The sequence below is a fragment of the Pithys albifrons genome, chromosome 28 (genome assembly GCF_047495875.1).
Source record: "Pithys albifrons albifrons isolate INPA30051 chromosome 28, PitAlb_v1, whole genome shotgun sequence".
NCBI lineage: Eukaryota > Metazoa > Chordata > Aves > Passeriformes > Thamnophilidae > Pithys > Pithys albifrons.
In genome coordinates this window covers 2,226,108-2,238,287 of record NC_092485.1, presented here as the reverse complement: position 1 = coordinate 2,238,287, position 12,180 = coordinate 2,226,108, and the positions used below count along the sequence as shown (strand labels likewise).

General features: G+C 58.3%; 1 protein-coding gene across 1 annotated transcript; it reads right to left on the bottom strand.

Annotated features, from left to right (window-relative positions):
* Window positions 1-999: 999 nt before the first annotated feature.
* On the bottom strand, window positions 1,000-4,885 carry PIM1 (Pim-1 proto-oncogene, serine/threonine kinase). Its single transcript, XM_071578495.1, has 6 exons — window positions 4,598-4,885; window positions 4,406-4,512; window positions 4,257-4,307; window positions 3,468-3,834; window positions 2,685-2,861; window positions 1,000-2,392 (listed from the first exon to the last, which is right to left on the bottom strand). The coding sequence occupies exons 1-6, from the start codon at window positions 4,677-4,679 to the stop codon at window positions 2,241-2,243; spliced, it is 936 nt and encodes a 311-aa protein (XP_071434596.1). The 5' UTR covers window positions 4,680-4,885; the 3' UTR covers window positions 1,000-2,240.
* Window positions 4,886-12,180: the final 7,295 nt, after the last annotated feature.

Sequence of the window (12,180 nt, the reverse complement as noted above, 5' to 3'; positions counted from 1 at the left end):
ACAGCAGGTCACTCCACGAGGCTGGAATGTGGTTACAGGACACCCAATTCCCTCTCACAGCAGCAGCACAGCTTGGAGAGCTGAACTGGCAAATCTGGGATGAGCTGGGGAAAGGAACCATTCACTGGACATGAGGATATTAAGGAAAAAGCCCTGGAGCAAGCCAAGGAAAGGAGGGTCCTGATGTCTCAGACTTGCAAAGTCACCTGCAGAAAGAAAAAGGTGCCCCTGCCTTGGAGCAGACACAACTCTGTACACACAGCAGCAGGGGCTGCAGGAGGCCACACACCAACAGGGCTTCAAAATTCAGCACACTAAATTAATTTTTTTTTAAATCCTGAGATAAAACCAACCAACCAAACATAAACAAAACAAACCCAACTAAACCAACATCCCCGAAGCTGAAGCACCACGGAGATGGAGGTGGAGTTTGACAGTTTGGAGGGCAGAGACTCGACCGCTGCTGACTGATAGCGACCGACTTCTCGTAATCCGAAGATCAGCTTCCTCTGCTGCTCTGGCCAGGGCCGGAGGTGGGACAGCCCACGGGTGGCTTCCTGCACCCACCAGGCACCCGGCATGCAACACCCAGCAGAGCCGGAGCAACAGGATCTGCCTTACCAAAACTCAATTTGGCTGACAACATCCGGCGTTTCGTAAGGTCGCTTTGATGTTTGTTTACTCGCTGTCGCCAGCACATGCTCCGCTCCAGCCCGCGGATGAATGGGAATGAAAAGGACCCTGCACCTCTTTGATCTCTCCCAGGAGAGCTGCCAGGAGCAGTCGGTGCTGGAAACACCCCGTGGAGGGATGGATCCGGCTGTCTTCGTGGGGTTTTTGGCTGGCAGGTCCTCTTTAACACTGGAGTGGGATCTTTGGAATGAGTCTGGCTGGAGACAAGCTGTCAGCCCCTGGAGCAGCCACGGTGTGGTCACTGGTACCCCACACACTCAGAGCATCCCTCACCCCACCCCATCACAAAGGAATGTCTCCAGCACGTCAAGTGTTTAGTTTTTATTTAAAACCGCATAAAAAAAATAAGATTTCTCAATTCCCCTGTACAATATCAACTATTAACAAACCCTGCCAGCTACACACTTGGTTACAGGTACAAACTGGACACTGCAGACAGCCCAGGCCAGCTCCCCCCCTCCCCAGCCCCAAAGGACACCCGTGGAGAAAACCAAAACTCATCTGCAAACTGGTATTTGCACGTGGCAAGGAAACAACAGCACCCAGAATTATGTACACAAGACAGCTGGGGAGCAGCAGCCAGTCCACACCTACGCCAGACATCCAACAGAAACACGGTGGGCCCGGGGGTGGACACAGGACAGACACGGAGGGAAGACCCCAATGGAAAACCGGGGGATCAGCAGCTGTAGAAGCAAGGCATGGGTTGGAAACCCACATGAATTATAAATAAATAAATAAGTTGTCCTAGTGGCTAGGACTCTGCCTTTAAAAAAAAACCCAACAAATTCATGAAAATAAATTAAAAACAAAACCTGGAAACCAGAAAAAAAAGGCAAAATGTTATCACTATTCACAACTGTACATCAAGCTTTGCTCCTGTAGAACTATGTACACATTTACAGCTGTTGGTTTGCATTGTTTTGTGCATTTGTGAGGGCACAGAGAAGCAAAGAAGCCCAGAAAATCCACGTGGGATGGAGGCACAGGAGGTGAGGCATCACTCGCTTGGCTCCCAAGCATCTTCTGACCCATTTTCTTTATGAAAAGGGAAAAGGTACTATAGGCCCAGGTGAGTCTCAGAAAAGCAGCACTGTAGGAAAAGTCCAATCTTTCCTTCAGCACAGCCCAGATGGAAAGAGAAGGCACTCGAGCACAGGGGCAGCGAGAAGGGACAGTGACTCAGCCATGGGCCCTGACCTCCCCAAGAGCAGTTTTCCTCCACTGAAGCTTTTCTTGCAATCATGTCTCTGATCCTCTCACTGTCCCCAATTCAGCAGGTCAAGATGACATTTGAGAGCCTCCAAAACCAGAACTCAAACTCCCACCCCCAGTCCCAAAATTACTGGCAAAAACTCAACTGAGACAAGGTCATTCAGATCGAGTCCGGGGCAGCTGGTTTGGATGGTGGCCACCAGAGCTTGGAAGACCAGGTCTCCAGCTCAGCTCCAGGACCAGATGTGCGTGTTCCCATCTGAGGATCTCTGCTCAGTGATGAAAAAGTCTGGTTTTCTTTGCTTCTTATGATCAGGAGCTGCGTGGAGCTGTTACTTGCCAGGCTCCTGTATCAAACTGTGCAGGTGGATCTCTGCTGGTTCCAGGTGAATGTCCTGCAGCCAAGAATGGTTGAAAATGTCTTCCAAGGACGGCCTGTCCGAGGGGCGCATGGACAAACACCACTTGATGAGGTGTTGGCACTCTGGGGAGAGAAACCAGAAACCACAGGTCAGTGGGAGAAGGCTCCTGTCCCACCCTGTGTCCACCCTGTCCTGCAGTGCCCAGAGCATGCTGAGGGTGCTGCAAGCTGCACCCAAACCTCCCCATCCATCCTCTGTTTGGGAGCAGAGCGGGATGGCAGGACATGTGCCCCCTCCTCAAGCCAGGTGTGGGAGAGCAACTCCCCCCAAAGCTGCAAGAAAGGGATTCTCAGCTGCCCGCTGCCACCTCCCTAAACCTGTTATCCCACCCCTGCCACAAAGCCAGGTACCCACCTAGAGAGACTCGCCGTCGGAAGAAGAGCTGTCCTCGAATGATGTCCTCATCGTGCTCGAAGGGGACATCCCCACAGACCATGTTGTAGAGCAGCACACCCAGGGACCAGATGGTGGCTGAGTGGCCGTGGTAGCGGTGGAAGCGGATCCACTCCGGTGGGCTGTACACCCGCGTTCCTGCGGGATACAGGAGCTGTCAGAGCCGTGCCCGGGCATCCCTCGGCAGCGCTGGCACAGGCGTGACCCGCCGCCTTCCCCGCCAGCACGTGACTCTTGTTTACAAACTTTGGGTTGTAAAACCAAGGCGCCGGTGCCGGAAGAGGGCAGCAGGGCCCGGGGAAGGCCCGGCCGTTACATGCCAGGAAAAAAAACCCACCCACGGGTGGGGAAAAAACCACGCCTTTCTCCCCCGCTCGCCACCCCCGCAATGGCAAAAAAAAATTTCATAAACCAAGGCAAACAAGGCGAGAGGAACAGCCCCAGCCTTTCCGTGCCTGCAAAGCAAACGCGGCCGGTGCTCGGGATTAGCAAAGCCAGCGCTGTTATTCCCCCCCCTCCCCGGCACGAGGTGTTTTTGTCACGCCGGCATCCCCCGCCCCAGCCCGAGTCGGGCGCCGAGGGACGCTGCCAGAGCCGGCTCCCGTTTCACAACATCCGCCCCGTGCCAAACAACAACTCGGCAGCGCTGCAGAATTAATCCCGTCCCCCCCAGCAAACAGGGAATCTCCAGAGCCCAGCCCAGCCCAGCCCGGAACCGGGAATATCGCGCGGGTTCGGGCTCACCGTCAAACTGCGTGTAGATCGTGTCCTTGAGGAAGGTGCCGGAGCCGAAGTCGATGAGCTTGAGCTCGCCCGTGGCCAGGTCCAGGAGGATGTTCTCGTCCTTGATGTCGCGGTGCAGGACGCCGCAGTTGTTGCAGTGCCGCACGGCCTCCAGCACCTGGCGGAACAGCCCCCGCGCCATCTCCTCGGGCAGGAACCCCCTCTCCGTGATGAAGTCAAAGAGGTCCTGTGACGGCTCCGGACGCTCCATCACCACCACGAAGCTGTCCGGGAGCTCGAACCAGTCCAGGAGCTTGATGACGCCGTGGAAGCCAGAGCCCACCTTGTTCAGGAGCACGATCTCCAGGGGCACACGGCTGCCACCGGGCTGCGGGGGGACCACGATGCCATCAGAGGGGCTGAGGGTGTGCCGAGGCCCGGTGCTCCCCGCCCGGGGCAAACTCCGGCACCCCCCTTCTCAGCCCCGACGATGCAGGGCATACCCCCGCCCAAGGGATGCTCCGGTGCCCCCTGCTCAGCCCCACCGCTGTTGGGCATCTCCTCCAAGGGGATATTACAGTGCCCCCCTGCCCAGCCCCGCCGATGCTGGGCATCCCCTCGCCCAAGGGATGCTCCGGTGCCCCCCTGCCCGCTCCCCCCGGTGCTGGGTATTCCCCGGCCCGCGATGCTCCGCGTCCCCCGGTGACCCCACGCCCGCTCCCCCCGCGCTGTCCCGGTTTCCCCCCTCCCGCCCCTCGGCTCATCCCCTCCGTCCCGCCCCGGCTTCCCGCGCCGGCCCCGCTCACTCACCAGCTCTCCCCACTGCGAGATGCGATCCCGGGCCACGCGTTTGATCGCCACCTGCGAGCCAAGGGGAGCGGCGGGATGAGCTCGGCGCCCGCCCCGCCGAGCCCCCTCCTCCTCCTCCTCCTCCTCCCGCCGCCGGCCCCGCCACTTACCGGGGCTCCATCCGAGAGGCGGATCCCGGAGTAGACGCTGCCGAAGCCGCCGCTCCCCAGCAACGGGCCCACCCGGTACAGCTGCTCCAGCGGCTCCTTCTCCTTCCCTGCGGACGAGACCCGCCCGTCAGCGCTCCGCCCGCTGCCCGCGCCAGCCCCGAGCCCGAACCAGCACCCCGGGGCGCCGCTGACCTGGCTGGAGTTTGGCGGGATGCAGCTCCGCGCCGGTGCCCGAGCGCAGATGCGCCAGCGAGGTGATTTTGGAGAGCAGCATCCCGGTGGCGGGCGAGCCGGTGCCGGCACCTGCGGGGCCGCGCCGGGTACCGGCGTGTGCGTGTGCGGGGAGGGTGGAGGAGGCTGCGGGATGCGCCGGGATGCGCCGGGATGCGGTAGGACCCGGAGGGATCCGTGTGGATCCGGTGGATCCGCGCGCTCCGGGCGGGAGCGGCCGCTCCGCGCGAGGCCGGGCCGCGTGTGGCCCCCGCCGGCCCCGGGGGCGGGGCGTGGCCACGCTGGGGGCGCGGCCTGGTGGCAAAGCCACGCCTTCTTTACCTCCCCTCAGCCAATAGCGAGCGAGAGCGCGCCCAGGGGCGCCGCGCGGGTCCTGCCGCCCGCCCGCCCGTCCCGCGCCCGCCGCGCATCCCGCAGAGCATCGGCCTCCCCCGCCGCATCTCACGGGGCGGGGGGTTCAGCTGGTTCTTCCCTTTCTTAATTTTTACCGGGAATCTCGCGGCTGCCCGGGGTGATCCGCATCCCGCCCCATCCTCTCGTTGCCTCCCCACGTGTCTGAACTTTTCCCCTTTCCTGTAAAAGTGGCCATGTGGCCGTTCCAGCTGCGGAGTCTTGACTAACATTCTCGAGTTCGGGGTTTCCCCCCCGCCCCCTTTTTTAAAATTCTTTTTAATTTTTTAAAATTTTCTTCCGCAGAAGTCGCTGTCTGAGGTGCCTCCCCGAGTTCCAGAGATAAGATAAATAATTTACTGGATGGAGATCTCTGATTACTCATTCTATTAGCATTTAGAGCAAAGAGCTCCAGCCACCGGGAGCTGAATTATTCCAGACGAAGCCCATCTGGGCTCCCGCTCCCGAGCAAGACCAAGGAGTTCCCAGCATCCCACACATACTTGTGGGATGATATGCTTGAAATCGAATGGGGCTTACTGGAAATGCTGGTGAGATTCCGGCCGCTGTAGTATTAAAAAAAAAAAAAAAGGATAAAACACAACCAATATACACCCCCCAAACTGGGATACAGAGCTGTGGCTCAGCCCTCCCGCCGGCCGGGAAGGACTCGCCACCACTGCTGCCTCTTTTAGATTTACCCAGAACACAGCACATCCTCTTTCAGGGGCTGAGACAGCTAAAAACTGGAAAACCTACTTTGGGCTTTACCCAGAAAGTGACGTTTTATTTAGAAAAAAGCGTAGAGAATCTGCTGCAGCACTTCCGTCCCCTTTTTATTTATTTTTAACTTTTTGATATTATTCTTATATTGTTGTTATTTGAGCTGATGCAAGCTGAGGGTGGAGGAGAGGGGCAGGCTGTGCCTTTCTCCTGCCTTATTCCCACCCGACGCCTGGGCATATTTGGGACAACTGGTTCTGCCAGTCGGTGCTCAGCCGTGGGATGAGGTGACTTAGCATCTGGCCCCAAAGTCATTATCAAATTCTTTGCCAGGATGATGAAAGGCACCGAAGGGGCTGCCCTGGAAACCTGTTGACAAACAGAGCTTTCCCGCGGGCTGCCTGTCCCTAACTCCTCGGGAGGCTCAGCCTTGTCCTCGCTCTGCCCAAACCTGCTCATTAGCGTCGGAGGGAGCAGCGTGTCTTGCAACCGGGATGATCTGGGGCCAAAATCATCCTCGTGCGTAAACCTGCCCAACTGCTCGTTTCCCCAGCGGGCTGACTCAGTGTCCGTCTCTTCCTGCCGGCACGGAGGGGTTGTGTCCCCTATGGATTGAGGAAAACCCCCTTCTTGGAGGTGATGGGAAGGCATTGCTCCATGCCCTGGCTGTGTGGAGAAGGGAGGCGGCCACACTTCCCGGCCATATCCATCTCTTCCGAGAATAACCCGCCCAGATGCATCCCTGTTCCCCGGATGACCCCAAACCAGGGCTAAGGGCCACCTTTCCCCCAAGCCCATCCCATGTACTCAACCTTTCCCCTGCCAGCCTGCACGAAGCCATTGGGATGTGTCAGACATCCAAGCTAACATGAAACAAACCCCATCCTGCTTGCTACCCACTTAGCCCTGAGGACCTCCTCTTTTCCCAACCCGCTCCCTCCGGGAGGAGAGCCACGAGGATGGCAGGTGCAGGAGAGCAGCCCACATCCACAAGCACACCTTGCCCTGGCACGGACACAGGGACATCCTGCAGGTCCTGCCCTGGCCAGGGGAGTCTCTTTCCACCCCTGGGGCAAACCCAGTTCTTGATGTGAGCCCTCGGGGAGCAGTTTGCAGCCCAGAGGGGACCACACAGGGCTTGCAAGGAGGAAAAATCCAACCGGGACCATGCCTGGGGCAAAGAGGAACCTGGGGTGGCACATGGAGCTGGTAGCAGATTTGGGTGAGAGAAGCTGCCAGCAGACATCAAAAGATCAGTTCTGAGCCCTGCAAACAATCCCGGCATCTTTCAGGCTCTTCAGTGGCATTCCAGTCTAACCGGGGCTGCCTTGCATGATAATCAGGCTTAATTACTGCTTTATCGCTTGATTGCTGTGCTGGGCCCTTGGAGCTGCAGTGTTGCTTTCGCAGTTTACTTTTTGTATTTCCTCCCCCTCGCCTTCCCCGCCAGCACAATTAGCAAATAGGTGAAAATAGGGAGGGCCGGGGCGATGCGCAGCGGGGAGAGAGGGGCGATTTGCTGCCCTGGAGCCCCCGAGGTGGAGGGTTAAAATTTAAGTTTCCACTGATGTGCTGAAACACAGCAAGGTCAATGCCAAGCCAGGGGCACAGCCCCGGATCAGCCCCACGAGCATCTCCCGGCGGAGGGGACACGGCTGGAGAAGGGAGGGGACGATGCGGGGCCATTAATGCCGTGACACAGAAGGGCTGTGGTTTTCCACCAGGAGCTTTGAGTCATTGCGTGACCTTGGCTGAGTCCGCCCGTGGCTGCCCCGGCTCGGGCTCGGTGGCCCGCGGAAACGGCTGGCCCAGGGCGTGGGGCGAAGCCGGGAAAAGTCGGGGAAAGCCTGAAACCTTCCTCACCTCTTCCTGATGCTCAGGCGGGCACCTGGCCCTCTCCACCTCCCACTTCTTTCTGCCAGACTGGAAAAAAGGGATTTGAGACCTCTCAGCAATGCCCCCCTCTCCCGGAGGAGAGGGCAAAGCTCTTTGCTCACCCAGGACTTGTCCCAGCCTGGCAGTGAGAACCTGGAGGTGGGAGAGGTGAGGATAGTCGGGAAGCAAGGATGGTCCCACCTACACGCAGTGAGCAATCCTTGGCAGCCCCGGCCAGGAAGAGGGAGCTGGTCCTGGCCAGGCAGTGGGTGCCATGGTTGGGACATCCTCAGTGTGTCATCACTCGCTCAAAGTCACCTCTACAGCCACAAAAAGGTGCCCCCTGGGATCTCTCTGGTGGCTTTGGAAATGCAATAAATGTGTGTATGTTGCCCAGCATCCTGGTGGTGCAGGCGCTGGGCATCCCTGCAGGATGCGGCCGCTCCCGCCGGGCATGGGAGCTCCACAGGGGGCTGAGGAGGTGCTGGGCTCTCCCCACAGGGAGAGGAGGGCTGGGATCCCCTGGGTTGGGATCACGGGTGCTGGGAGGCAGTGCAGTCACAGGGTGCTGGCTGGGTGAGGCTTCCGCTCCCCTCTTCATTCTTGGGGTCTCTCCAGACCCAGCTGCGACCCCAACGCTGCAGCGACAGCTTGGGAACAACACACCCCATCCCGGGGCTTGAATCACCCGGGGACAGGGAGGAGAAAGGGCCTGGCTGGAGTGCTGGAGCACCTTAAAACCTCTCTAAACCATCGCTCAGTCCTGAGCCTTTGGGTGCCAATTCCCACCAGTTTTAGCAGGATAATGGGACTTGCGAGTGGGGCAGGAGATGCAGGGACCCATCCTGCTCCCTGTGAGGAGCAGCGGCGGGGATTTCTTCTTATTGATTTTTTTCTTTTTTCTCTTTTTTTTCTTTTCTTTTTCTTTTTTTCTTTTTTTTTTTTTTTGTCAGTCGGCTTTTTCGCGGGCTTTTTGGGGCGAGGTGTGCGGGGAGGCGGCAGCATGGCTAATCTGCTTTGTGAATGGAGCCTCACGGGGGGGCGGCCGAGGGGACCGGGGAGGTGGAAGGAGCCACATATTTGGGATTCCATCATCTGGGTGGGCTCCTTCTCCCCAGACTCTCAGGATGTGGGAAATGGAAGATGAAAGGAGCTGCATTTCCAGCCTCTCGGGTTACAATGTCTAAAGCAGAAAAGGGTGGTTGGGGAAAAGAAAAAAAAACCGAGGCGAGGAGAGGGGGGGGGGAGTGGGATGCTACAGGGAAACCTGGTTTGGGAAATGGCCCGGGTAGGTTGGGGCAGGGAAGGGGGCGGCAGGGGCCGAGCCGCTCGTGTTTCACATCACGTCAGGGCTGAGGAATTTCCTCTGCTCTGGGGGTGCCTCGCAGAGAAAAAGGGGGAGGCTTTAAGGTTAGCTGGGGATGAATAATGGCCAAGAGGAGAGGGATTAGAACTGTTACCCAGGGGCTGCTGTTTACAAGCAAACCCTCTTATCGAGCAAGAGGGGAAAGTGGGATGCTTTGGGGTGACAGAGGGGACCCAGGGACGTGTGTCACCCACGTCCCTTCCCTGGAGAGCACAGTGGGACGATCACCCCAGCCCAGGAGTTCCTCCCTTCCTGCCATCAGCAGGGGCCCAGCAGCTGGTCCCCTGCACACGTGGCGTGTCCTGGGGTGCCCAGCCTGCCTTCCCTGCTGTGTCCTCCTGTGGCCCCAGGAGGTTTCCCTTCCTTCTGTCCCTGTGAGTTGCAGACACCCAGATCATCTCTGTGCACAGGCAGGAAAAGCTGCCTGTCTGTGAGGGCTTGTGTCACCCACTGGGTGCCCCGGGGAAGGGGCAGGGAGAGGGGGCACGAGGAGCATGAAGGCACAGGGCTCTGTGCAGGGGCACCATCTGGGTGCTGTGGCTGGGCATGGGGCTTGTACCCTGCAGGGTGAGAGGAGCAGCCCCCAGACATGATCATCACCTGGCATTGTTGCTCCACTTCCTGAGCTGGGGGCCAAGTTTTGGCCCCAAACACTTCATTTTTGTTTCCCCTTTATTGCTGTTTTGGGTGGTGCCAGGTCAAGGTGGAGAGGAGCAAAGGAAAAGACATTTCTCCTGTGTTATTCCTTGTTACTTATCCCAGACAGGAGGGGACTGCCACAGGGTGGAAGTGCAGCCCCCAGGCTGGGCCCAGGAAAGCTGGGGGATCAAACCCAGTTGCCCTGGGAAGATGGCAGAGACACTGGCACGTGCTGTGGGCAACTGGCCTCCACTTCCAGGGGGTGTGTGCCAAGGACAGGCTGTTCTCCCTGATTTACCCCAAGGAAACAGGCACAGGGGCGCCACAAAGCCTGTGTGGAGCAGGAGGGGGAAAATGGGCTTATTCCACCCCAAAAAGGGGATGAAAGGGCAAAAAGTGATCTTTTTAGAGGCTCTTTAGAGGAGGCTCAGTGGGTGCACCTGCACTGTTGGCTACTCTTGGAGAGAACCTGAGTCCACTTGAGACCCCTGACCATGTCTGGGGACTTGGGATCTGTCCTGGTGACCAGCACCATGAGTGGGCACCCTTTGAGGGACACAAAATCCATCTATGCCCCAGGCTCAGGCTGAGTCCAGACTCCCACCTGCCCCAGCTTAACAAGTTTCTTCCTGCAGAGTATTTGCACAAGAAAAATACCTTTAGAGGTTATAAAAAGGATTTTGGTGGCTGACTGGGGACAAGAGGGTGCTCAGCTCTTCTCTTCCCTGCAAACCCCTGCCTGTTCCCAGGTACATTCCTGGCATTGCTCCATCCTGGAGTGTAGCGAGGGCGCTGACCCCTTGAGCATGGGAAAAATGCCTGTCTGCGTGCGGGAAAGGAGGTGCAAATAGTGCGGGGTGAGGAGGTCAGCCGGGAAATCCCTTTCATCTTCTCCTGGGCCTTTGCCGACACGCGGCCGAGGAGCGAGCGGGGCGAGGGGAAAGGGGTTTGTCTGCGGCTGGAAAAGAGGAGGGTCCCGGGAGGCTCCTGTCGGGATGGACGCTGCTGCCAAGCTGGAGGAGGCTGAATTGCCACGTGGGGTGAACGATGTGGAGCTGGGCTGGACAGATGACAGTGGTGAGCCCAGGGGTGGGTGGTGGGCAATTAGGTTTGGCCTTTGTCCCCTTGTGCAGCTCAGCAGGTCACTGGGACCCCCCACACCCGAGGGTGATGGGGCAAAGGGGCACCCCCACACCTCACAATGCCCATGGCACATAGGTCCCCATGCTCAGTGCTGGTGGCTCAGCCCAGTGGAGGACACAGATGTTCCTGGGTACCAGTCACTGTCCCAGCATCACCCCCAGTGAGCTCTGGGTGCTGGGACTGGGACTGGAGCTGTCCCCAACCTGGAGAGATCCTGGTGGAAACCCATCCCCATGAGACCTGGCCCTGCTGGAAAGGCTGAGCCTGCCCCAGGCTGCTGCAGGAGAAAGACCATAATAAAAGGCAGATCTCAGCTTCCCTGCTTGCTAAAAAACTGCTGAGTGGAGGAGATGGGGGACCCCAGGCAATGTGGGGCCATGCCCTGCTCTGCCACAGATCCCCTGCATGCCCTCAGTCCTATCTCTCTATCTCTTTATCCCACCTGGACTATAATAAACTATAATAAACCTCTCCTTGTGGTTTGAACTGCCATCTCCCTCCCAGCAGCCCCCCAGGGCCGTCGTTGTCACCGCTGTCACCTGTGCTTGTTGGCCAAGGGAGGAGTCCCAGCACAGCCCTGCCCCTCTCCGAGCCGGATCCAGTCTGGCTTCCAGGAATCGGGGCTGGGGTGGGCAGCTGTGGGTGACAGCTGGTGCCTGGGGTGGCATCCACTTGTCCTGATGTGCTCAGGTCCCGAGGCAGCCGTTTCCTAAGGCACCCACTGCCCCGTGGGACTCCAGCTCTCCTCAGGGGCTCCTGTCACCTTTCCCCATCTGTGCTTCAGGGCAAGGGCTTCTCCTGCCTGCACAAAGCAGATGGTAAAACACAGACTAACAAGATCAGAGATTAACCTGCACTTTGCTTCCAAATCACATAATCACGTAATTATTCCCAGTATCAGGGAGGAGCAGACTCCAGACTCCTGTCCCTGCTCCTTCCTGGGACACTTTGCATGGCACGATGGTGGCAGGGGGTCGGATCCTGCCTTGGTGTTGCTCCAGGGACCCGTTAGCTTGGTGGAACTGCCTGGTGTCCTGCTGGTTTGCTGCCCACCAGGATGATGCCCAGTGGGAGGTTTTGGGAGAGGAAAAGGAGTGTGGGAGCAGCAGCTCCCCATTGCACCCCACATCCCAGTTCAACCTTGCACTGGGGTTACCCACCTTGTGCCAGGGCAGCCCAACAAGAACCCTGAGCACCTTTGAAAGTAGGAGCAAATCCAGCCCATTGACACCCAGTAAGTGTCACTGGGATGGAACTGGGGCACTGCTGCTCCATACCCCACACAAGAACTGGGCGGCATTGGCACCGTGTCTCACTTTTGTGGGAGAGGAAACAGGGGAAAATCCCTCATTGCAGGCAGCATGTGTGGCCCTGAATTCCTGGGTGGTTGATGGCACAGCCACATTAT